This window comes from Hakea prostrata, chromosome 7 (assembly GCF_041222555.1).
Source record: "Hakea prostrata isolate BN-2017 chromosome 7, UWA_Hpros_2, whole genome shotgun sequence".
Classification (NCBI taxonomy): Eukaryota; Viridiplantae; Streptophyta; class Magnoliopsida; order Proteales; family Proteaceae; genus Hakea; species Hakea prostrata.
Window position 1 is genome coordinate 2,311,276 of NC_142606.1, and position 25,626 is coordinate 2,336,901.

The window sequence follows — 25,626 nt, forward strand, 5'->3', positions numbered from 1 at the left end:
GGGGAGATTTGAAATGTCAATATGGATGCAAGAAACCGTGAATACAAGAGTAGGTGAAAAAAACAGATAAATGGCAATATAGAAGAAGAGTTAATGAGGTTACAAATTAAGAATGATTTCCTACTTGGGATTGTTTATGATCGATCTATGATACGGTAGCAACTTGGAATGCCACTGTTCTATTGCTTCTGCTTCAGCATTTCTTTCACAATGCGTTCACCGTTTCGATCGCCTGAAAATCTAGCTCACTCAAACCATCTTATATCCTCAACAGAATGGAATATGGAGCCAGAAAAGGGCATGATCCGCACTTGGGCTTGCGGAAATATTCAATCCAAAACCCCCCTGAATCGGTGAGTACTTCAGTCTTCATATTAGATGGCTAATTCTAGGGTTCTGGGAACCGATTCGTATAATATTAATTATCAATATGAGCGCTGAACCGGTTTTGTCTGATACAAATGCCTATTCAATTGTTGAATTATCGAACTGTCCAATGGAACACATTAGTTGGTCACTCTATGGAGGCTTCCAAGCCTTCAATGGGTGAACCAACCACCGTTATTGCTAATTGCAGTAGAGAAAGATCGATCAAATTTTCACTTGTTGATTGCAAATCTGGGGACCTTTGGCTCCTGCCCTCTCTTCCTGGTTCAATCTTTGACCCAAATGATTGATTATGTTCTAAGTCTTAAATCTTGAAGAGCACCAAAAGTGACCAGATATCAGTAGATATTGTCAGGACTTGATAGATTGGCTGATGCACGGAAAAGCAAGTGGTATATTAGCTACATATAGGAATTTTTCCGATGTCCCACAAAATATACTTGTGAAAAAAAAAGGCCATTAGTTTCTACCTAATACTTACTGATCCAAGAACAATTAGTCTAATAATTATTGAACACCAGAATTGGAATAGTTACAAATTAATATGTTACATACAAAGAGGCTTTGATGCATTTCAGAAACTTTTGATGCTCTAGAAAAGTTTGAACAGCTACAGCCAATTGTAATCATTCACTGAAAGATTAGTATTGATAAAGTTGTCAAAATTACAGTTGGCATGGCAACTCCATCAGTTGCAGTTCAAGCACCTCTTCTTCCTCAGATATTTTAACTGGAACTTGGAAGCATCTCTAGCACTTGAAGCTCTGAATATGAAAATTTCTCTACAAATTATATCTTCAAAATTTGTTCATCTGACCTGTTGTTGAAGATGATGTTAGCTACTGAAGCACCAAAACATTGTATTCCTTGAAACCCACTAAACCTTTCCATCCTTTAAACTGAGGTGAAGATGCTGTTGCTCATCTTTCCTAATTGTTGAAGATGATGTAGAAATAGAATTAATGCCTGTAGATGGAGACGAAGGAGGAATAGGAACATGCCTAGGCAACATCTGGTCCCAGGTCACCTTAGGCAACCTTGATGCTTCTGAGAGAACAATGAACGTGAAAAGACTCAACAGCAAACCCTTGTGCCAAAATCCTGACATCTTTCTGTACACTCAAAGCTAACACACAGCCCTTGGCTTAGAGAAGCGATAGTCAGTTTGTGGCAAACAGACATATAGATTACCCCATGAAAGCTGCCAACTAGTCTGTTAAGGAAAGGTTTCTCAATGGCAGACAAGGACTATTTGATAAATGAAGTGTATAGCTTCTCACTCATGCTGTTGTACTTCATTATCTATTACTCTATTAGAACTAAGAGTTGCTTTAGCCTTGGGAACTCTAATAAGAAATCCAATTTAATTAGAAATACTGGAGACCAAAGGTTGGCTTTCAGTAACTTGCTGAAGTGCTCATGCAACTCTAATCAATGATACCACTAATGATATAATTACTTGAAGATTCCTTCTAATCAAGTTGTTCCATCCATTGCTCCTGCAATCCCAAAAGCAGTTCATCCTAGCAGATTTCCTAAACAAAGAACGCAATTACCCATAATCATTTCATACATTTCATACTCATTAACTGAGATGTTGATTTAAGGAAATAATCACTATATGAAAGTTAATGTGACTTTCACCCTCCTTTCTGTGGATGGTAAAATGAACCTAATCATACTGAAGCTCCTTTATTCCCAAGTATCAATCATGAAAACATGAGGAAGAGGGCTTTGGGGATCATTTTAAATAAGGTGAGAAGCCAGACAAGCCCCATAAGAAAAAGGTAAAGGAGAAGCTAAAAAAAAATGGTCTCAGAGAAGCATCTTTGCACTTATGTACACAGTTTGGCCAACAAAGAAGGTCTACAATAAGTTGTGTCAGATGAAATGAGATACTTTGATGCCATTTTCAATTTCAGAAGTTGGAACACTGTCGGATGAAGATATATTATCTTTATGTGGATGTCTTGTGACAGGATGAAGTGGTAGGTGGCTGTTCATGGATTCCCTCCTAGTTGGGACCACTCTGCTCAAACAAGACTTACTTCGCGTGGTAGTTTATGTGAAATTCCTGGACTCTTATTTTACACAATTGGAGACTGTAAATTAAGGCTGCCTTTGGTAATCCTTCTTGAAATACATTCTGAGATGCTAAAAACAATTGTTCTTTCTATGAGTGGGAGCATCAAATGGTCACTACTCATAATAAGAGTGAATTAAAATGAATAACAACAAATATTTATGGGAAATGCAACTAACTGAAGCTGCAACCTGCCCAGTTCAGCATCAATTTTGCGGGTTTGAGTTTTTGTAGAATGCCCAGTTGGTTTCTCAAGCCAGTGATCTTCGTTCTGTAGCATCATATTGACAGAAAATACAGTGAGCACCCTGTCTGACCTGTAGCAAGGTTAATGGGTCATTCACGTTTGAGTTTGTAACAGTTTTCCAATCAGTTGCAGAGCAGGCACTTCTCTCGCATGTAGAAAGTAATGGTTTTTGCCTTTCTCCTTTCAAGGTCTCAAATCACTCACTTGGTATCATAGGTCTTCACCTGCAAATAAGTAATTTCAGTTTACAAATTTCTTTTTCTCAATCAACAGGTGCCAGGGTTTTATTATTTTTTCCCATTAGTTTGTTATGATTATTTCCTAGCATTCTGCTCCATAAAGCACTGCAAGTCTTGAGCCTAATCATAAAGCAATTCTTTTAACTATAATCTTCATCTTTAATTCCACCAGAAATCCACATTATACGCCAGGTTGACAACACGCCAATCAGTTAAAAGCTTTAACAGCTATAAAACCAAAAGGAAATTTCGTTTCCATTTCCAAGACTGTTAAAAAACTACTTTGGGATCCTATGGATGAAGACATGATTTCTATGGACCCCATTGAATTTCATTCATAAGGGGAACCTTATAGAGAGCCAAGGTCATCCATATCGTCACTATCACCAATAAAAATCAATTCGGTCGTTGTGGTCGGACTCTATTATGGATTTCTGACCACATTTTCCATCTTTTCCTTATTCGAGCTCGGGTTATAGAAGAAAGAAGGTATCAGCAACAACTCGAATTAATATTTAGGGATAAGTATTACCATTTCTCTTTCCCCTTTCAAACTAAACTCAAATAACTCGAAATGATTGAAGTTTATCCAAATGAAATAAATCTTTTCAATATTCATTTGAAAAAAAAAAATTATCAATCATATAAAAAATTGAACAAATAGAGGATTCTTCTTATTCGTGGGTCATTTGTGGCATGCGGGAAGGGCCCGCATGGCTGCAGCAGGATTTGAAAAAGGAATTTACCAACTTGACCCTTAGCCCCAGTGTTGTATTTGGTTGTTTACTAAAATCTTTGATCAAATGGACGAAGTGTCTTTAATGCATTATCATATCAACCGAATTTTCGTCGAAATCTAATCAAATGATCGAATTTCTTATAATTATAAGATCTTTTCTAATCTTTTTTTTTTTTTTGATACATAAACGGGGTTAAAAAAACCCAAATCAATTTAAAGAGAGCTGGTCAAATGATCCACCTGAAGGAACTCCTCTATACCTTGAGGGGGTTCCTGAAATAAATGCGTAGGAGACTCCAATGTTGTTGTTCTTTTTGCTATCCAATCGGCAACCATATTTGCTTCTCTATTAATATGAGTAATGATGATATTTCCATGCAAATCTACCAACTCTCGAATCGTCACAATAATCTTTGTCATCCTTCCTTGATGTTGAACACTCAGTTTCAAACAATCAATTGCTTGTGAAGAGTCAGACTCTATGTAAACAAGTAGCATATTTCTTTCTACTGCATAGCATATGCCTACACAAATAGATTTGGATTTAGCTTACCATTATTTGGCGAAAACTGAACAGCACTTCAGCTTAAATCACACAGAAAATTTGAGAAATTTTCAACTTTATCATTCAGATCCTCATAGGGGATATATCAATCACGTCCCTTGTTGTTAAGACATGAAAGCAAGTTAAACTTTTCAAAAAGAAATGAATACCCTTAAACGAAAAACTCTAATCGCCATTGTCTTCCTCTACAGTCTACAACCACTCTTCTGTTTCCATTCTTATGTCTTTATAATTTCTATTCTCACAGGAATATTTTTTTTCAGTTTCCATCTTCTTCCCTTGGAATGCTGAGGTAATATTAGAAATAGAGAAATAAAAATTTACCGAAACTAATAGTGTTAGTAATAGGGGTTTGATTTATAAATTGAATAACTTAGGGGTAACATCAATTGCAAGAGTAGCTCAGGGACTAGAGTTGAAAATTGCATTGGGCTTGGGCTGGGAAGTGAAAAGCTGTAACTGAACCAAGCTGGACGACTTGACCTTCCTCGTGCTATTCCCTCCAACCAGAAATCTGCCCTAAAGGCACATTGGTGGGCCTCTAAGCCCAAAGAAAGTATTATTGAAACTTCAAATTGCCACTATAAGCCCATAGAATCAACTTCAGGCCCAGTAAACATTTTAGCTTTTGTTTCAATCCAAAAAAAAACATTTTTAACTTTTGTGTATTATATATATATCATGGGCTGTCTCCTGGCCCATCTAACTGTCACCCACTGTTGTCTGTGGTGACTGGTGAACGGGGTTAAAACTGATACGATGGAATCGTACTGAAATGCATTTGCCGTAAATGCATTTCGTCATCTATTAAAATCACCCGACCGATACAATATCGGTGCCGATTGATCCGCGGTGACGATAATTAGCTCTTACTGTAAAAGGAAATTAGTGAGAAAATGGGGAAATGGAGAGAGAATCTTTCAGACAATCCAGTGATACACACAGTCATCCATTTTGACGGCATCGTCTCCTCAGCCGGTTCTCAGTCCTCACCACCACCCACTCGTCGTCCTTCTCTGTGTCTCGCTTGACAGCTCTCACGCGCGATTCTTCGTCACTGATACACTCTTTGCTTCTCTCTCACTCTTCCTTCCTGAGAAGAGAAGCTTTAGCATCAATCAAAGATTAAAGATGGCTGCATTTTCCATCGTATCTCCCCAATCTACCCCTCTCTTCCTCTCTCAATTGCTTCTCTTCCACTTCTTCCTTCTCTCCCACCCACCCTTCATCTCCGCCATTAACATCACAGCACTTCTCGCCCCTTACCCAGATCTTTCTGTCTTCAACAACCTCCTCACCAGCTCCGCCGTCGCCTCAGATCTCTCCCGCCGCTCCTCCCTTACTCTCCTCGCCGTCCCCAATCGTTTCCTCAGCTCTTCCGACCTCCTCCGTCGTCCTTACATCGTCGCCGACGTCCTCCGCTACCATGTTCTCCTCCAGTATCTCTCCTGGCCCGACCTCCGCCAAGTCCCTCCCAACGGCAAACTTGTCACAACCCTCTTCCAGGCCACCGGCCGTGCCACCGCCGACCTGGGCTCCGTCAACATCACCCGTAACCCCTCGGACTCTACCGTCTATGTTCGCTCCATCAATTCCTCCACCCCTATTCCCATTCTCTCTCTTGTCAAGACCCTCCCTTACAATGTCTCCATCTTCACAGTTAATTCCCTTCTTGTCCCTCCCGGCTTCGATCTCATGGCCTCGGAGAACCAACCCCCAGTAGGTCTCAACATCACCGAGGTCCTGCTCAATGGCCATAACTTCAATGTCGCTGCTTCTATGCTCACCGCTTCTGGGGTTGCTAGGGAGTTCGAGGAAGACGAAGGTGGAGCTGGAATTACTTTCTTCGTCCCAACTGATTCGGCTTTCGCTGAGCTCCCCATTATGGAAAGGCTTCAGTCTTTACCTGCTGAGAAGAAGGCTGTGATCTTGAAGTTTCACGTTTTGCATTCTTACTACCCTTTGGGCTCACTGGAATCTATAGTGAACCCCGTGCAGCCCACGTTGGCGACTGAAGACACTGGGGCTGGTCGATTTACACTGAATATTACAAGGGTTAATGGGTCTGTGGCGATTGATACGGGAATTGTTCAGGCAACGATAACGCAGACAGTTTTTGATCAAAACCCAGTTGCAATTTTTGCTGTCTCCATGGTTCTGTTACCCAAGGAGATTTTTGGTAAACCAACCGGGGGGTCTGGAAGTGTTGTGGGAGCTCATCCTCCGGATGTGTCATTGTCTCCGCAGGATTCACCTACGGGTCGTCCTTCGTCTTCCCCGGGATTTAACGCTGAGATTCGATCGACTGCGGTTGTCGTTGAGCTATGCAAAACCATTGCTCTGGTCTGTATAGCGTTCAATTACTTGGTCTGTTTGTAATATTAATTTGGTATTTATTTATTTATTTTTATTTTTGAATTATCCTCCTCTTACTCTTAATTTTTTTGGAGGTATATTAATTGGGCTTCCTTGGAATAATTTGAGAACAAAAGCACCAATTTATTGTTTGATTTCTATCCTTCAATGTATGTTTTCTTGTAAAGATGCTACGTTCAGTTTTTTTTCCTTTTGGGATCGGATTTTTGTTGGGATGCTGTCGGTGTGGGTGAGCAAGAATGGGGTTTGTTCTGTTGTATTATCATATTGGTCAAGAACTTATTAAAATTACGAGAAAGGAATAGCATTTTCTATTAAAAAGAAAGTATGGAAGCTTAGCCTTTCTCTTGGCCTTTTCCTTCATTTCCACTTTTTACGAGTACTAAGATAGAAAACTGCAGGCGAAATCAGTTGAAATACGAGCATGTTGCTACACTTATTACTCATCTGTTCTTGATGTACTTCCATTTTCTGGCAGTCTATCTTTTTCACCTTATGCATGCACTAGGTCCTTCTGAGAGATTGCAGTACTGGACATTGTTGAAGTTTATGATGGTCAGAATCCCAAGTGGAGCACACCAGCCTGCAGTCAAAAAATTCATCATGACCTTAAGATTCAGGTAAGGACACATTTCCTACATGATTGATCTTGAAGTGTCTTCACAAATTGTTTTGGATTGGGGTTTAAGATTGTGATTCAACCTTGTTGAACTCAATGGTTTTGAAAACATAATAGGTACATTTCATTGGTTTCCTGGTGTGTAGATTATTTCATTCCTTATATTCCTATGTACATAATAGGTAAGGACTCGTGTATTTAAATCCTCCTTCAAGATCATTTACAGTCAAGGTAATGAAAACATTTTGTTCCATTCTTAGCACAATTTAGGCGAGTAAAATAGCAAAAGGTGATGGAGCCCAACAACATAGATGGTAAAAGTCAATACAACAGCAAAACTACAAAAAAAATAACCTTTTGCCAACTAATCCAAAGGAGGCTGAGACGGCAATAAAAAGAGAGTACCAAAGAAGTAAAAAGGATAATAGATACTTAAGAGGATGAAATCGAAGAAATAGTCTGAGCGGCATCTGGGAACGTCCCCTGCAAGGGGTTTGGGACACAGGTCATTTCCCTCCAAACATCTCTGTTTCCAGTCGTATTAAATTGAGCCCCATCAGATGCATATCTCCTTTCTTACAATCTCTCCAGTAGTCAATTTTGGCCTGCCTCTACATCTTTTACTTCCACCAATATGAATCTGATCACTCTTCCTTATCAATACATATATCCATTTTCTAAAGGAAGTTTACATAATATGTTCTAAATGATCTAATGAAAACAAACCCATGTGTGATATATTTCCTTATGCAAATGCTGAATCATGAAAACTCAATAGGGAGAAAAAAGTGATGAAGAGTCTTACATATTTTCATCAGTTTGGATGGTAAAGAATAATCCATTTCGACAACAATCTCATTATCTGAATCCATGTCAGTAAGAGTCTCATTAGTTATCTGACATATCTAATTAGCTAGAGTGGGAATGGAACCGTGAGATGCTGAAAAAAGCAACATGTGATGGAAGTACCGACCATGCAAATGGTGGCCTCTATTTTATCTGTGTAGTTCTTTCTATCTCATATGCTCAAGAGACAAAGTGTGCACATTGATTCTTTTTCACTTTCTTCATGTGATCCTACCCTTTTGGTTGGTCAACTATCCAGTCAGACTGATGTTTTCTGTTTTTAGAAGAGCTTGGTACATTGTCTACTTTTTGTTTTTTGGTTCTTGAACTTCTTAGCCAAATTCATCTTTCAGTTTTGACCAACAAGCTTGTGGTTCATAACCATTTCTTTTTTGGGTGAATAAATTAATATTACTAAAACCCAAAGAGATAATGTACAAAGAAGAACCAGAGAGAGAGAGAGAGAGAGAGAGAGAGACCCCAGGTAACTACAATGTGCCTATTCTTTGGGGTATCAAAACCAGGGTGTGGAGATAAAGCTGGAGCCTAGAAGAAATATCAAAGTAGATGGCTTTCCCGAATTCTAGTCAAAAGATCTGCAGTTGAAGGCCATCTCCTGAGGTTATGTTCCCATTAAACATTAGAGATAGCAGCACTAAACGCCAGCTTGCCTGTAATGTCACAAATAAACGAGTCTGAGAAGGTCCTTGAGAAGCACAACCAATCCTGAGCATAGCCAAGGGGTGTCTTGAGCGAGGACATATACAGGAGATGACCTTCATCCAGATGTGGTGGGAGAAAGGGCAGGTAAAAAAGGTGATCAATGTCTTTGAGGTTGTTCTCACAAAGGATTCAGTTGGGTGAGACAGGGATGAGGGATGTGGAGATAGATGAGGAAGGATTGGGTTGGGAGACAATGGTTAAAGGTTCTCCAGGTTCATAGCCATTATTTGGTCTATATTTGGTTATGGAAGTTCCTGGGTGACAGTTGCTTATTTTGATTTGTGACTCACGATGAAGTACATGACAATGGTTCCAATAACCTGGATCCCTGCTGTATGAAAGGGTGATCTGTATTCTGCAACTGCCTATCTTCTGCTCCTTTCACTGGAGTACCCTATGGCATATTCCAGGAAGCTTGCCACTGATGCTGAAAGTTCACCAGAATGATTTCCTAATGCATTGCATATTGACCATGCGATCAGATTCTGTTGGAGGTAATCATTCTTTGTTTTTTCTTTTCAATTATATGGTTTAGGGCATTGTGCCTTTAGCTACGCTAATTATTCATGACTGTAAAGCTTAATATCTGATCTCTGTTTATCTAAAGGTGGTTAAAATTCACTTGGTAGTGTGAAATTTTATCTGAAACTAATTCAGGAACCTTGAGTCTGGGTACTAGAATATAGAGTCTTAAAAACAAGACTGAAGTCTTATTTTTCTTTTCCTATTTTCAGTCAATAAGTAATAATGAATCTTAGAAATAAAGAAGAAGAAGCAGTTGTGCATCTGGAGCATGTCATCAATCTGGTGCCAACACAACAGGGTGCTGATGAAGTACAATGCATGGAGCCAGGCACTAATTCTTGACTTCCTCTTTTCTGTTTTTCCTAATATACTCTTTAACAAACACTATAAGATATGGGCCACATGGCTGCATTTGGTGCCTGGCAAATCATGGGGTTCCTGTGGTTGAATGATTAAAAGTTGCCACATCATTTGCCATGTAGCTGAATTATGGGGGCTGTTATTCCAAGGCTGATTGAGTGATCCTCTGTCAGATTTGCACCTTCCAGTACTTGCAGTGTTCAATACTCTCCTCATGTAGACCTTGTTTGTTGTGAAACATTAGTCAATTCATGTGCACAAACTGAGTGTGATAGGTATCTCAAACATGGCTTTAGTGCACACACACAGGTCCTTTGATTTTTAATTTAGTTCATCCCCATCACATTTTTCTCTGAGCTGAAATAGGCTAGTGATGCCTCCAAATATATGGTAATTAATGATACACTGTTATAAATTTCTATTTAGATGATTAGAACTCTTTCCGTCCACTTTACCTTGTCACCAACTGAAACAGGTTCTAGTTTCTGCATCCACATCACATTTTTCTCTGAGCTGAAATTGGCTAGTGATGCCTCCAAATATTTGGTAATTAAAAAAATGACACACTGTTATAAATTTCTATTTAGATGATTAGAACTCTTTCCATCCACTTTACCTTGTCACCAACTGAAACAGGTTCTAGTTTCTGCATCTACAGCTTTTACTCTTAAATTTTAGTCCTGGTTACTGATTACTGCCTCCATTCCAGTTGGCACTGAGAAAGAAATTTAGATCAGTGAAGATAAATTCATGCATTTGATGTCTACTGGAGCAGCAATGGTAATTATTAATGTTGTTGTATTGTATACTCTGCAGTCCTTGTGAAACATGGGTGCAGAATACCTGTGACAACCTGGGTATGGATCCAACTCAAGTTGTAAGGATGTTGGTTACTTGGCCCCTTTCAGGTTGAATGGATGGAAAGATTTTAAGGGAGTCCAGATCACCTCCCCGGGGAAGCACATAGTATTTCCTTGATGCTTTTTTACCACACATATTGTATGGGAAAAAGTATCAGGGATAGAGAGGTGATCCAGACTCATTTTCAGCTTGACATGATCCATCAACTACATCCTGAAATGAAAAGAGGTTCTGGCTGGGTTTCTCATTGTAGACTTAATGCTATTGATAGTGATGCTGTTTAAAAAAATATATTTTTGGGTGATCGAGGAAGATCATTTATCAGTGTTTCATCTTGCATCAGTGGAGATAAAAGTAATCTCGGATGAAGATGCTTATCCAGGACTAGTTAGCACCTTATGGCTTGTTTGTTATGTTAAAATTTCGGCATATGATATCTTTGATGATTTTTTTAGGTGTCCTTTTATATGTATTATATATTATATGTCTAGGGACCCAAGGTTTTTTTTTTATCTGGGACTCTCAAATTGGAATAGTCGTCCTGGAACTATGAGGTTGAATTTAAACAATGAAAGAATCCATAGCTGGCCTTCAGTTTTGATGCCATCACCAGCAACTCTGCCACTACAAACTGCCCGGAAAATTTTATGGAAGAAAGGTCATGTGAATAATTGACCATGTCGACGGCAGAGCAAGGTGAAGAGATTGTACATGCTCAGCGAGGTTTTTACAGAGTGTGTATCTAAGAAGCCTGGGATTGATCTGAACTGGATGATAGACATCTATGCTATTAAGTTTTCTCTTTTAGGCTCTTTTTTTATTAATTATCATTCTTAATTAGGATAATGTTTTATTATTTTTAAATTGTTTGGTATTTTTTTTCAGTTTTATTTTTATTTAAAATAATAAAAAACTTTCAAAATCCAGAGTGAACTTTTTGTCCATTATGGATATGATGAGAATTTTATTATTTTCATTTATGTGTAAGTTTAAGGGTGAAATAGTTAATAAACATTATTTTATACAAATATACTTTTTTCTTCTTTTCTCACTTGTTCATTATCTTTTTCTAACAATTTTTTATTTTGATACCAAACTTATTTTTCATTTCATAATTTATTTTCTATAAGATTCACCAAACCATTTTTCATTACTTCTTATCTCTCTTAAAATGCTATTGGGGTTCGAATTTTTTTTTTATTGGATTAAATTTGGCCTTGAAACATGCAAAATCCTGGGGAAGAAATATTTGCCCATATTTGTAATTCGTTTGGAGTTTAGAGAATTCAGAATTTGAGCAAAATCCGAGTTTAGGTGATTCCATTTTAACTCTTTGAGCCTGACACCTCCTCTGATGGTGGGCTGGTGATTAATTAATAACATAGTGGGTTTCCAAATCACTTGCTTGACTTAAATTTTCATCTAATTATTGTTCAGGAGTCTAGAAATGGGTGAGTTCGATAAAGTATCAATCGCTATCAACCCTATATTTTCTGTTTTGAATCAGGATATTCACCGACAATATTTCTTGAATCAGCAAGCTTTCAGCTCAATTGAGAATCACCAATTTAAGGGATCTTGGGAACGGTGCCGCCTATAATTCTGATTTTAAAAATTTTGAACCCTTTATTATACTTAGAACACAGTCTTAAAAGATATGCTGGAAAGTGAACCAAAAGGGTGCCCACTTGCGATCCAGATCAGATTTCAACAAATGAACCGCTTTTATTTTACCAAGACAAAGTACATTTAAATGTTATGACTAGCAGTTTACCACAAAAAACAGTTACGATTAGCATGTAATAATCATAAAATGGGAACCACTGAATTAAACTGGATGATTGCAAACCAAAAGTGTTTTCAGTATATACTGTTGGAAAGTTCTGAGAATTCAAAACTAGCTTATAGTTTCTCTACATAGTTTTGCCACGAGCTAAAAGTGCAGGAATTCATGCCATACCTCTGTGCAAGGATGTGCTTAGGATGATCACATCTCAAATTTCAGATTCAATCACATAATCTCAAAGGTATATGAACACAATTTCATCACTCCTTAAGGCTATTTCAAAAACTGTTGAAAAAAAAATCTCTATAGAATCAAATAGCGGAAACTTTCAATTCATGAAAAAAATAGTACAATGAAGTAGTTTTCTTAGCATTTCTATTCATCTCTTGTCAACCAAACACAGCCTACAAAAAGGCCATCACAACCATCCTTCACCTCCTCTACGAATTTTATATGAACAGATAACCGCCCCCACCCCTAAGGTAAAGAATAAAATATAAATATTCCTATAAGAAAAAGAAGAAGAAAAAAGAGCCATTGACAACAGAAACAATCTTCTTTCTCTCATTTTTTTAAGGGGGGGTTGGAGGTAATGAACTTTTGACAACAGTTTCTTTCAGCATATTTTCTTTCATCTCTTAAAATGAAAAAAAAAAAAAATGATAATTAACCAGCCTTTATCCCTCTCTACCAAGGAAAGAGGAACAAATGGGCCCCCCTATCCTGGATAATCCAATGTAAAAATAACAAGAAATTTCCTTTCTACTTATTAATGCAAAGCACTATGCCTAACAATGTATGAACAAAAAAAGATCCGTTTCTCCACCTCAATCCAAGTAGAAGAGAGTCACAATCTTCCTGAGCTCTTTTGCTTCTTGGCATGTTTCCATAAGTAGTTTACTGTCATGGAAGGCAAAGCAAATGACCTGCTGTACACGTGAGATGATGTCCCAGTTACACAATCTGTTGTTTCATCACAGAATTACCCAATTAGGCATAAAAGAGGCATGGGGGTAAACAAATATTTTAGAAAAACATTCTGCAGATCAACACTTCTATCTAATGGTACGGCACTTGCTGATCTAAAAACGCTGATAAATAGTTCAAAACACAAAATCTCACATGGAGTAGCAGTTCCTAATGCCAGTGAATGTACCACAAATAATCTCACCAACTGCTCCCTTTTTTATATTTTTCTTTTGTAAAGCTGAGGAAAGATTATATTTTCTATCCTATTTAGTGATGGCAGCAAAGAATCAAAATTATCATTTTTCTATTGGAACTGGATAGCTCGAAAGAGTGGGAAGACAGAAATACTCATTATTCATCAACTTCGAGTTTTCTTTTTGATTTATTGGAAGAGAACACGTTTGAAAGAAAACAGAGAACCGGTATCAGATGGTGTGGAAATTTGATACTGCAACAAAACTCAAAGTATAGCTTGTACAGTAACAACAAACAAAGATTGCAGCACCCCAAATTTTCTTATTCCACAAACCGTATGACCACAATGATTCACATAACTTTCACAACATCATGTGTATCTACCATAGATGATGGTGTAACACCGTCAACCCTCATAAACATATTGATTTTCTGGACAGACCAAAGAACACTTTCAGTCGGTACAGACTATAAAGATATCTAAAATGTGTAAGTGATACAAAAAGATCACATACATTGGGCTTATTTTAGTGGAAATAAACCTTGGGATAGGTTGAATGCGTTTTTGAACCTCTGTCTAAAAGGGTTCTCATTACAGCAGGCCGCCATAATAGGCTTAGATGCAGGTAATAGCTAAGGATGTGTGGATATTCAATGCAGGGTGTATTTATTCCAAATTTGTGGGGGGTATTAGAACATGTCTTGAATGTTCTTGAGTTAAGAATAAAATGAATCCTAGAGTTAATACGGAGTCCGGTTAGATTTCTTACCAATTTATACTACACTTTAGGGTCCTACTGAGGGGATTTCTAGGGACATAAAAGGCTTAGGGTTAGAAATATCCAATACCCAATATTGCAGGAAGGTAGGAACCAAACCCATAAGCAAAGAAATATCATAACAGCAGAAAGGCAGGTCTGATTGGATCAGAGTTCTGGTTGAATTTACAATTTAATTAGAACATTATGTGTAAGATATGATTTAAGTCTAAGGCACCAAAGTTCACATTTCCTCTTGAAGGAGGAACTTAAAATCCTGACAGAAATCAGAATTCAATGGCAGGGATTGATGGCCCAAATAGTAAGCTGAAAATGATCTGATTTAGAAATTTTGAAGAAGTTGATTGGGAGACTAGACCCGTTTAGAAAAGGGTTTTGAAAACAGAAATCCCCCAGCATGGAGAACTAGCAGAAATCTGAAATCTCTCTCTATTTATTATCTCTCACATGAAAATCACATCATTATCCAAACTCTTAGATTGTTATCCATGTTTATCTTTGTTCATTACTATTGTGATTGAAGCAAGCCAATGTAAATTATTTTGCAGAGGAAGAAACATTTGAAGAAAAGAAATTGCTGAGAAAGAAGGATCAGAAGGATCCAAAAAAATTGCCAAATAAGAAACATAAGAAGAAAATAAATGGAAGAAGAAAAATCAGAAGAATCTAAAATGGAGTTGCAGAAGTTAATCAGAAGTATCTAAAAAGAAAATCCAGAGCAAACAAGGAGCTGAAGAAAGGAAGAAGGAAGTAGCCGTGGGACAAGGGTTAGGTTTTACAATATAAAGTGATTTCACAGTTTTAACCTTCAAATAGACCCATTGTCACATACTCGCATGTGGAAACTAGCCTCACCTCAAAAATGAGGCACACTCTGGTTTTGCCAATGATTCATAATAGAATATTAGTCTATCATGGATAATGGACTTTTTCCTATTATTTTAAAGAAAAGTAGGTTTCAAAATGGACACAAACACAAGATTGGGGGGGGGGGGGGGGGGGAATCAGAAAATGAGAATAAAAAATGATACAAAGAGAACCTTAAGTTAGCAGCACCCATGTCCTGGTTTCTAGTTAGGATATCGACTATTAATTATAAATACCTTGGTGTGGATCAGAATAGCTTCAAAATTGATTTGTGAGCTTTTCAAAATATGATCTTCTGGATACTAGTCCGAGATACTAAGTTTAATCAACTAGAATATCTTGGTGGTACCCAGAATGCCCTGCACTCTAAAATTTCAACAACTTATCAGATCTTCTACTGACCAGAAAGATCTTCAGTCATGTCATCCAATTGAAGTTTAAAGTTGTTTTGAGTTTTTAATCTGCGGTCATAATGCAGTCCTAGACTTATACAAGTTCAACTAGGAGGAAATTCATCCAATGAACAGAAAAAGTTTGGATGGGTGAAAATTAGGTTTATGGTCAAATTAAGGGTTTCCCTATGGATGGAATTTTTAGTTGAGATGATTGGATTGGTTTGTGAAGAATTTGTAAATTTGGGAGTAATGTTAGGAGATATCTAGGATCAGTTGGGTAATTCGGTTGGGCGTACAAAGGTTTCAGAGAATATTGCTAAGTTTGAAATGTCTTGTCATACAAGACTCATTTCTTGATTTGGGTTCTCCTAAACGACTGGAAGGGTTTATAAATACAAAATTCTTCATTTGGATTCTCTTAAGCAGAGATGGTTGGGCTGTATAAGACCAACTACTGGATTTAGGTTATTCTAGGCGGAGATGGTTGGGTATTGATGTGAGGAAATCCTAGTTTGTATGTAGGACTTGAACAAAGATTGGATTGGATCTTGAACACGAACTTGAATCTTGTTCAAAACTAGATAAAAATCTTCAACAAAAATGAATGGCAGCTTTCTTTGGAACCCTCTGGGCTTTACACCAAGAAATAATCAATTGGAGTTATATTAATCCCACCAAAAAAAAAAAAGAAGCCACCTGGTTTTCCCACCACAAGGTTTTAATCCGATCCAATATTCATCCCACCAGCCTTGATTTTCAGGAAAAGAAGAGAGGAACTACAAAGTTCTTTCATTAATCAAATTCATGTTCCGAAATGGAACCCCTTACAACCTCAAATAAAACACTCAAAAATATACTCCTAAACTAAAAAAGAAATGCCTAACCCAATACTCAACCCATTAGGTAGCTTAAATGGACTATGAAACTGAAAAACTCAAAATAGGACTGGATTTGTAGAATCCTAACCTGACATCACTAAAAAACTCACTAACAATTACCTGAAACCTAAATTGAAGCTCATAGAACCAGTTCAACTAACTAACCCAAAAGAACTTAAAATAAACTAAGTAAAGAAAGAAAGGCCCATAAAATGACCTACTATAAAGAAAACCGAGATCAAAGGCCAACCAAGTGTAAAACCCAACCCAGACTTATTCCTCAAAAAAAGAGGCCCTTTTTGGTGATGAATCTACATCAGATTACTAAGTTTGTCTCACTAAAATTTAAATTGTCTAGGTTTCTGTTATTGGAGAGCCTGTATTTGCAAATCATTTTCTAGTTTAGACCCTGGAATTATATTTTAGCATTGGTCATGCCTAGAGGCTAGAGCACTATCAGTCCCACCCTCCACATGTTGGCAGAGAATTATCCACGAATGCAAATCCCCACATTGGTGTAACCATGGTTGGAAATGTAGGTAAAATCTTGCCAAAATTTCAAACACTTTGACCCAGTGGAAATGAAAAACTGACTCAAAACAAAACTGGCCATATTCTGGTTATATTTCAGTATGTCAAGGGTCTTTATATATATATTTATTTATTTTAAACGAATTTTAAAACCAAATCTCAATGGGTCTCAGTCAAAGTTTTTTGCTTCTGTTTAGAGTATGAAATTTTACAGAGACCCATCTTTGGCTTCTGTTTCAACTCTAAAATTCTCTAGGAGGAGGGCATTTGCACATCTTCTACCTAAAATCACAGATTTTTCATGACAATGCTAGCAAATGCAAGACACCAGTAGCAAGGGTGTCAAGGCAACTAAAGCAACTGGGGATCCACCTAGGCGATTAGGCGACAAAGCGGCCCCTAGGCAATAAGACGACCAAAGCGGCTGGGTCAAAAGTTTTCAATACAACTACTTTTAAACTACTTTTAATACAACTACTTTCTATATAATAATAAACTAAACAAACATTCAATAGTCATATTCATCCAAAAAAGAAAGCATTTAAGAATCATAATTATGAAAAATTAACTAAAAAAATAACACAAACATAAGTTCATCGCATCAAGCATCATAACAATGACCATGTACTAATAGGGCCAACACGATAAATTAATAGATCTCATTATTACTATTTCCAAGTCATTGCCATTTAATGATTCATTGATTCTCGATGTTAAGTATGACTCATGCTTCACATTCTATTGCCAACGGGCACAAGGGTCCCACTTAGAGTTCCTTTGCAATTTGGGTCTCAATTCCGAAATGACTAAGCTATTAAATTAATATACGGCTTTGTAGAATAAATTTTGATTTAAAAAAGAAAAAGTTAAGAAAAAAATATTATGTACAAAATGTCAAAAAAACAGTTGCTTAAGTGTCTAAGCGGCAATAAGACGCACAAGGCAACAAAGCAATAGCGCTTAGACAAAAAAGCATACAAAAAAACAACGTGTCAATTAAATTGTTCAAAACAAGGCGATTGAAAAACAGCCTTGCCACCTAGGCAGCCGCTTTGACAACACTGACCACTAGAGACTGTTTCTTCTTGTAATTCGATTGTCATACAATCAGAGGCAACACACTTTGACACCAATGGACTTAGAATGGGGTTCATCTAAGGTGCCATAGCAGCTTCTATTAGTCTGGAGGTGCTTTCTGGTCCTCTGATTTCTATCAACAGCTAGTGAATCTAATCATGTGCCCCAGAGTCTTATTCCTGTACTAAAGTTGTATTTGAGAGTTGACACTCAGATATGCTCCAGTTATGTGTTATGCCCATCTTGGTATAGGTTTAGTGTTTTACTTAATTATCACTTGAAATTGCTTACCATAATGTCATGTATGTGAATCTATACTTCAAGACCATCTAGATGCATGAAAATGCATTCAGTCATTCAGATTTGACCACATGTGCATGCATGAGTCTGAATCCAAAAGACCATCGCGGGCTACTTTTTGGGCAAACTAACCATGGATATGTATTTAGAGGCTTTAAAATAGGCTACCTAAGAAGAATCATACCCAAAAAATGTATAAAAAGCCACCAAAACATACCACCAAGATCTAGGTGAAATCTTGCTGAGTTTTGCGTATCTTGGCTGTCTTGGTTTGCAATACCAAAACAAAATGAGATTACAACTACAATAGTTTCTTTCTAATTTATTATTCAAAGATGGATATCTCGTTAAATATCAATTGGAGTTGAATGTCATGAAAACCTCTCAGTAGTAATTGAACTAAGACACAACAAAGCCAAAAAAAATGGCATAACAAAATTTGCTTGCAAGATGCTACAAATCTACAACTAGAAACAAATTCGAGCACAGATCGAGCCCAAAACTAAAACCTATATGCACCTCACCAAAAGTTGATGTTTTGTTGTCTCAAAACAGCTGGCGTTAAAATCAGGCTACAAGGAAAACCACTAAAATCATGAAAAAGAAAAGGAAGCTCCAACGCACCTGCTGGCTTCTATTAATGGCAGATGATCATTGTGGGGTTTATCAATGACATTCTTAACCTGCAAATAAAGTAAAAACAATAAATAAATAAATCGAACACTAAATACAGCATTCAGAAATATCCTTTTGTACTTGCAAAAAGGCAAATCCAACAGTCTTAACATTTAGTTACAATCTACTATAGATTTAACAACCGTTTTGCACCAAGAGTTATCAAAATGCCAATGCAAAGCTAAACCTTGGATTGCCGGTATCCCAGGAGATGCAAATCCAATCAAAACCAACGGGTCTGATTGGCCTGCAAGAAATGGGCCCAACAGTTAGAGGAAGACTCAGTCTGGCAGCTAGATGTAAGCCAAAATTACTGCTTAGATTTTCCACCAAATATCTACAGATTTGAATTGTAATTTTCAGATATAAAACCAAATTTAGTACTAATGCCAACTAATGTGGAGCAGTGGGGGAGAAAAGTTCCGAAGGTCAGATCTTAAATAAATTACAATGGAAGGAAAGAAGACGAGAACTAATCTGATGTGCAGTGAAGTTGAACTCAAGGTTGAAAAACATAAGCTCAGTGGTACCGAAAGCTCTTCATGTAGCACTTGGCAATGCTCAGTTCTAACGATGTGATTCTTCTTGTTAATATTGAAAATAGAAGAAGAAATAATTAAACTGTGGGGAAGGAGAAGGAAAGATAAGTGAAAATCTCTTCCTGTGGGAACGAGAGAAATGAGTGGAGGGAATAAGAAAGCATAGAGAAAAGAAACAAAGGAGAGAATCCCTTATAAAAGAAAGGAAGGAAAACCTTCAGCAATCACCGAAGAGAAACCAAATAAAAAAGGGCATATGGATGAAGATCCCACAACTGCAAAGCCAAGGGAGGGACATAATGTATGCAGCTTTTACCCCTGCTTTCAAAGAGTGGCTGTTTACAGGACAAAACAAATCACTCCATTCAATTTCAGCCAGTGAGGAAGGGCTGTTGATAACATTTATCTATTTTATTTTTGGGGGAGAAATGTTGATGACATTCTTTATATACAGAAACTGAAATAAAATATCCTAGATTCACTCAATTACAAAGACATTCCTATTAGATAATTAGGTCCCTAACTTAAAGATTGATACTTTAGAATGACAAGGATCTCTGCAATATGAGACTCACTAATATGTGTGTATGTGTGTGCGCCACTTACAACCGACTTTTAGGCCTTAAATATTTCGACCCATTATAACAGTATATACTAAAAACTAACCCCATCCAAACCTATACCAAAACATGAACTGAATTTGAACCAAGCCTTATGTCAGACCTGCACTACTGGTTGTTAAGAAATGAAATATCAACCAGGGGGTGCAATGGTAGAAAGTCCAGCTGCCAATGTGGAAGAAGCAGTCTCGTCCAAGGATGGCTACTTCTTGCAAAGAAATAGCGAAAGTTTAGGCCTGCTTCAGTCCATTCCTAGGACCCTGGCAAGGCAGGATTCTTGCTGGATTATGATCCTCTGCTAGAATGAAATTCATAAAGATGTTGGTAAACACCCCCCCCCCCAAAAAAAAAATTCCTTGAAACCATCCCACCAGTGTTGACTAACATATTTGATGAAGTGTAGCAAAAATACACAGCACGTCTATAAAAACTGAAGGAAGTCAATGAGCTAGAGCAAATGCATATACTGGCTTTTTAAGAAAACTCCACATCAATCAGCGTTGAAAGATTCAGGGTGATCACATTTCATGGCTGCCTGGAGACAACAGATAACAAAGGCCATTGGCTACTCATCTATCAGCTCCAGGAATTTCAAATACATATAAATTTGACTCATACTATTCCATAAAAAGAAGAAGCATCAGACATGCACCTATGATGTATGCAAGCTCATAATTAGCACAAGAATGCAAAAGAGAAATTACCTTGGCGAGCAGTTCCTGGCTTTCAGGGGGTTGCATTTTTAGACTTTGGGGTAAGATTACAGTAAGCAGTTCCGGTTTCTCAGCTCTCAAGGCACCTCTAATGACAGCTGCATTCGTCCCTGATGCTCCAGATGTATAAATATGGTTTTTCTGTGACACAGATTCAGATTTTAGAAATCTTAAAAAACTTAATTCAGAGATCTAAGATGTGAGTTCATAACTGAACCAGAACACCTATCATGAGACAGTGCCTACTGAGGAATACAGCTCATAGAATAAATCACTAGGAATGTCCAAGTAAAGTCAGGAAGACAGCATCATTGTCAAGGTCTTGTCTAGCAAGTCTGGAATGCCCTAGACAATTGTCATTGTATGTGTCTAAGAACCCATACTCAACAAGGAAGAGAGGGGGGGGGGAGTTCAAAAGAAACGGAAAATAAGGGGGACGCAGTAGAAGAAGAAAAAACATATCAGAATTGGAAAACATACTAGAAATAAATAATGGAGTATTAAGGCATCTCAAATTGTCTGACTCGACTTGGTTTAGGCCTTGTCTAGACCTCAAGATGGTGGCTCACCACCTTTCCTCGGCACCCTGACAACTACAGTAGTCAATTTTCTTGATATGTTTTGATTCCAAATCCTAACTGTACTTTTGGTTGAGAACTGGAGAAGCAGAAATTTCCTCCCATCAAAATTCGCATAAAGGTGCAGCATGGGAACACAAGTTTTGGTGTATGTTGAAGGGAAAGTAGGATCCAACTGCTACAACCACAACTATTCTCACCCTATTTGAGTTTTTTGAATGTTCAGTAAAACTCAAGAATTAGTGGATCAGATACCTCAGTGGGGTACCGTCCACTTAGGTTTTATGGAGATCTGAATGGAAGAATCAACATTCTCCCCCCCCCCAACCCCAATCCCACCACCCACAAAAAAGGGTAACAGACTTAAATATATGAATCTTTAATATTTTAACTAATTAAAAGTTAAAACTACTATTACATCACAACTAATTCTAGGACTGTCATCAAAGAATCCAAAATGTAAGCGGTTATGCACCCAAATGATTTTTTCTGTGATAAATGGGTTCATACAGTTATAACCATTGCATAGCTGAGGATCTCAATAAGTTCTTGGTGCATAAAACCCATATTCCGCGTCCCGAAGAAGCCAATTGCTCTTGGCCCTTGTTGTTGAATGGCCAACAACTCCTGCAAAAATTAGAAACACAGTTAAAATTCATGACAAATCTCATATTTATTACCTTTTTTTTTTTTTACTATTATTACTGCCATCATTGTTATATTAGTTCAGTGTCCCTTGTAAAAACCAAAAATTGGAAGGGAGCAAACAAGGTAAACAGTTGCTATCTCCAGTATTCCAGGTTGTGACAATTGTGGCTGGTCCAAGAAGACTTACTCAGCCAAAGAGACGAGGAGGAGGAAGAGGGGGGGGGGGTGCAGGGGAAGTGTTCTAACTTACAGAATCCTCACACACTTCCAGTATAAGACTTCTATGAGACCTGAATACACATACCAAATGGTAAACAAAGATACTGCATATCAGGTAATAATGTCATGTTGTTTAGCAAAGTCAGGACAAAAAGAATATCCTCTCTCAGACCCTATCCCATTAACACCACAACACGGAACTAAGCATATGGAAGGAGGGACTAAGCTTCTTTCGTCAATCCCAATATGAACCTCACCAAAGAGGTAAACAAGGAACAATGATTCACTGATATAGGAAATAAAACAATAAGATAATTAACAATAACAATACTTATTTGTGTTTAATCATGAAGATAAGTGTACCTGTAGATAGTCAACATCAGTGGATGGCTTGAAATCTGACACAACCATCGAACCTGAACCTGAACCTTCAACGAGTGACTGAACTTGGGTTGGAACTTGTATACCTATCTCTTCATCAGACCCGAACATGCTTCCCCTGTTTTCCCCTTCACTCGTCCAGCTACCCATGTCTTGATCCTTTATTGAATGTCCACAAGACCTCTGTGATAGACAAGGGAAAAAAAGAAAGAAAAAAACATGTCCCCTATTATAAAATACGTAGTGAAATCCAAACAATGAGCCAAATCTGCAAATAACGCAAAGCAATGCATGTACTTTTTGGAAACATAATTGACACAGTAAAATGCTTTTAAATGTCTTGAAAAGAAACCAAATAAAGCAGGACCCATCAATTGATGGATATATTCACATTAAAAGGGATATCTAAAGTAAGAGAGATATGATTCAGTGATCTTTACATTCAGAATATAAAAATGTTGTAATAAATGAAGTATCGTAAATAGTCTCCCAAGTAGAAAACCCGTAGAGTAGATTAACAAGGAGAGGGGGAAGACCATCCATCAAGCATTAATCACCACAATATTTAAGATATTGGATGAAATCCAAATAAAATAATCAACGCCTTAATTAGATTAAAGACAAGAACCAGTTTACGCATCATAAAATCCTATCCACCAGCATAAATAAAGTTAAGGAACATTCAGAATGCCAAAGTCCACCACAGAATCAGGTTGAATATGGCAACCTCAATATAGAAGGAAGCAAGTTGATACTTGCTAAGCTTGAGTGTTGAATGATTTTCTTTTTATGGATGAATCCTGTTTATTACTATTTTCTTTTCATGTGTATCAGATGATTATCTGATTAGGACAGATAACATTGGGTTCAGGTAAATAAATTGTATCTCCAAACAGTAAACAGTTCTAATCAGGAGAGTTAAACCAAGTCAAACAAGAAAAATTGGTGGCTAGGAATTCAAGATTAATTACATCTAGAAGTGTGGAATTAACCAATATCCGCATCACATGGGTAAAGCTGTCAGAGTTAGGATCCAACACAAACAAAAGACCCTGCAGTATAATTTTCAATGTTAAAAGATATGTGTTTGCATATAATTGTTTCTTTTATTGTTATGCAAGGGTCAAATTATTTACATTAGTGTATTCCTGTCAGTTAGTGGCAACTGGCAAGTTTATTAGTATTCCTCTTAAGTCTAGCTAAGCGTGGTCTAAAATTAGTCCAAAAAGTAAAATAGAAACAAATTATGTGTCTCCTGGTAAGTATAATATATATCCAAATGACAGAGTATAGCAGGTGGAAATACCGGACATGTTGCTTTGTTGGTGTCAGAGTCTACACATACGCTACATGGGCAAGGGATCTTAACATGAAGGAATTGTCTAACAAAATATCAGTAATAACACTGGACCTATCAGACTACCCCCAATAATGCATTTCCCTATGTGCTCGACAATAGCACTCAGGTTGACACAGATACAACTGAAGAAAAGGTTGATTCTTCAAAATTGACCAAAACAACTGGTATTAGCATACAGGTACTAGCGTATATGGAAAAATGCTTCAGAGATTCAGGTAATTCAATCATTAGGACTCATGAATTGCCAGTTTATAAACCAACACAATGCATCCAACTGAACTTGAAGGAAATACATATGACAAATTTTCCTTGAAATGGTGAAATAAAGCACATAGCAGCCTGGAGAAAAGGATTTGTAAACCACAAGAAAGGAACCTATAACTAACTAATTGATTTAAAATCACAAACAAATATACCGCCCAGTTTTCAATAGATTGTTACCAAACAACCAAAAAAAAATTTACGACAAGTGCGAATAAGCAAATAGAACTAACGTGAACAACATCGCTAACTCAAACTTCAAAAAAGCAATTCTGAACGAGCCCTTTTTTGCTTCTAGTCAAATGAACCGAGCCCATTTCAAATGTATAGATTGTTACGAAATAAAACAATATCACGAAAAGAGCGAAAAAGCAAATAGAATTGACAGGAACCACATCCCTAACTCCAACTTTCAGAAAGCCATTCTCAACCCATTTCAACAGTTCCATTGTCTAGATTAACAGGAGAAAAGCCAAGTTTAGCATCATCCGAACAGAAAACGAGAGAAATCAAAGTAAAAGATATAAGAGGGAAATATACCACCTTCGAGCATCTCAGGTACGGCGGGTATCCCTTTACTCTGACCCATCTAGCGAACAAAGTAGAAGAAGAAATGAAAGAGAACTTGAAGAGATCAGAGTTTTTGGATGAGAAATTAGAGTAACCGGAGAAAATTTTTGAAGGCTTTGAAGGAAAATCTGAAGAACAAAGGACAGTATTCAAAGGCAGCAAAAGCTTCAGGGGAGTTGTCATTCTCCTCTCTCGATTTTTGGGTAGCTTTTCTCTTTTTCTCTTATAAAACCTTTTTTCTCTTAATTAATTTTCAGGAAAAAAAGATTCGACACACAGACGCAGCCCGTCACAGACTCTCAATGCAGGCAAGGCCACCAGAAGGCGATATTAAATGACCGAGAAAGTGAAGAAGAAAAGCAATTTTCCTTTCTATCCTTGATACGCTCTAAGATTACTTCTTTTCCTTCCTGATGGTAAGGATGAAAACGCAAACGAAGAGCTGTTGTCAACTGAGTCACGTGATACAATCCCATGCCAACCTTTTCATCCCCTTTTTCCTTTTTCCTTTTTCTTTTATTATTATTATTTTTTTTTTTGTTGCCAACCCAGGGTTTTATGGCTTTGCCTTGATTAATCCGGTGTTCGACCCGAGTCGCACACCTGGCTGTAGTGGGTGAGTCTCTCAGCGGGAAATTTTTGCATCCATAAGGTTTCGATACTAGAACATTGCTTAAACAGACCAAACTGCTTACCACTTTGACCAACCCCTGTT

General features: G+C 37.4%; 2 protein-coding genes across 4 annotated transcripts; one reads left to right on the top strand and one right to left on the bottom strand.

Moving 5' to 3' along the window:
- The first annotated feature begins 5,078 nt into the window (after window positions 1-5,078).
- On the top strand, window positions 5,079-7,929 carry SOS5 (Fasciclin-like arabinogalactan family protein). The gene has a single exon (XM_089163350.1). It carries the CDS (start codon window positions 5,392-5,394, stop codon window positions 6,637-6,639), a length of 1,248 nt encoding a protein of 415 aa, XP_089019476.1. The 5' UTR covers window positions 5,079-5,391; the 3' UTR covers window positions 6,640-7,929.
- A 4,242-nt stretch (window positions 7,930-12,171) lies between these two features.
- On the bottom strand, window positions 12,172-25,313 carry LOC149008912 (uncharacterized). 3 transcript variants are annotated; one of them, XR_016174466.1, is made up of 7 exons: window positions 24,882-25,313; window positions 22,703-22,903; window positions 21,983-22,099; window positions 20,886-21,035; window positions 19,210-19,269; window positions 18,972-19,030; window positions 13,290-13,319 (listed from the first exon to the last, which is right to left on the bottom strand). XR_016174466.1 is itself a non-coding variant. In XM_089161660.1 (6 exons), exons 1-6 carry the CDS (start codon window positions 25,092-25,094, stop codon window positions 13,184-13,186), a joined length of 876 nt encoding a protein of 291 aa, XP_089017786.1. In that variant the 5' UTR covers window positions 25,095-25,311; the 3' UTR covers window positions 12,172-13,183. The 3 variants fall into 3 exon arrangements, 2 of the variants coding, with proteins under 2 accessions (XP_089017786.1, XP_089017787.1); XM_089161660.1 differs by lacking the exon at window positions 19,210-19,269 and having other exon boundaries at window positions 12,172-13,319; window positions 24,882-25,311; XM_089161661.1 differs by lacking the exon at window positions 19,210-19,269 and having other exon boundaries at window positions 12,186-13,319; window positions 24,885-25,310.
- Between the last annotated feature and the right edge of the window lie 313 nt (window positions 25,314-25,626).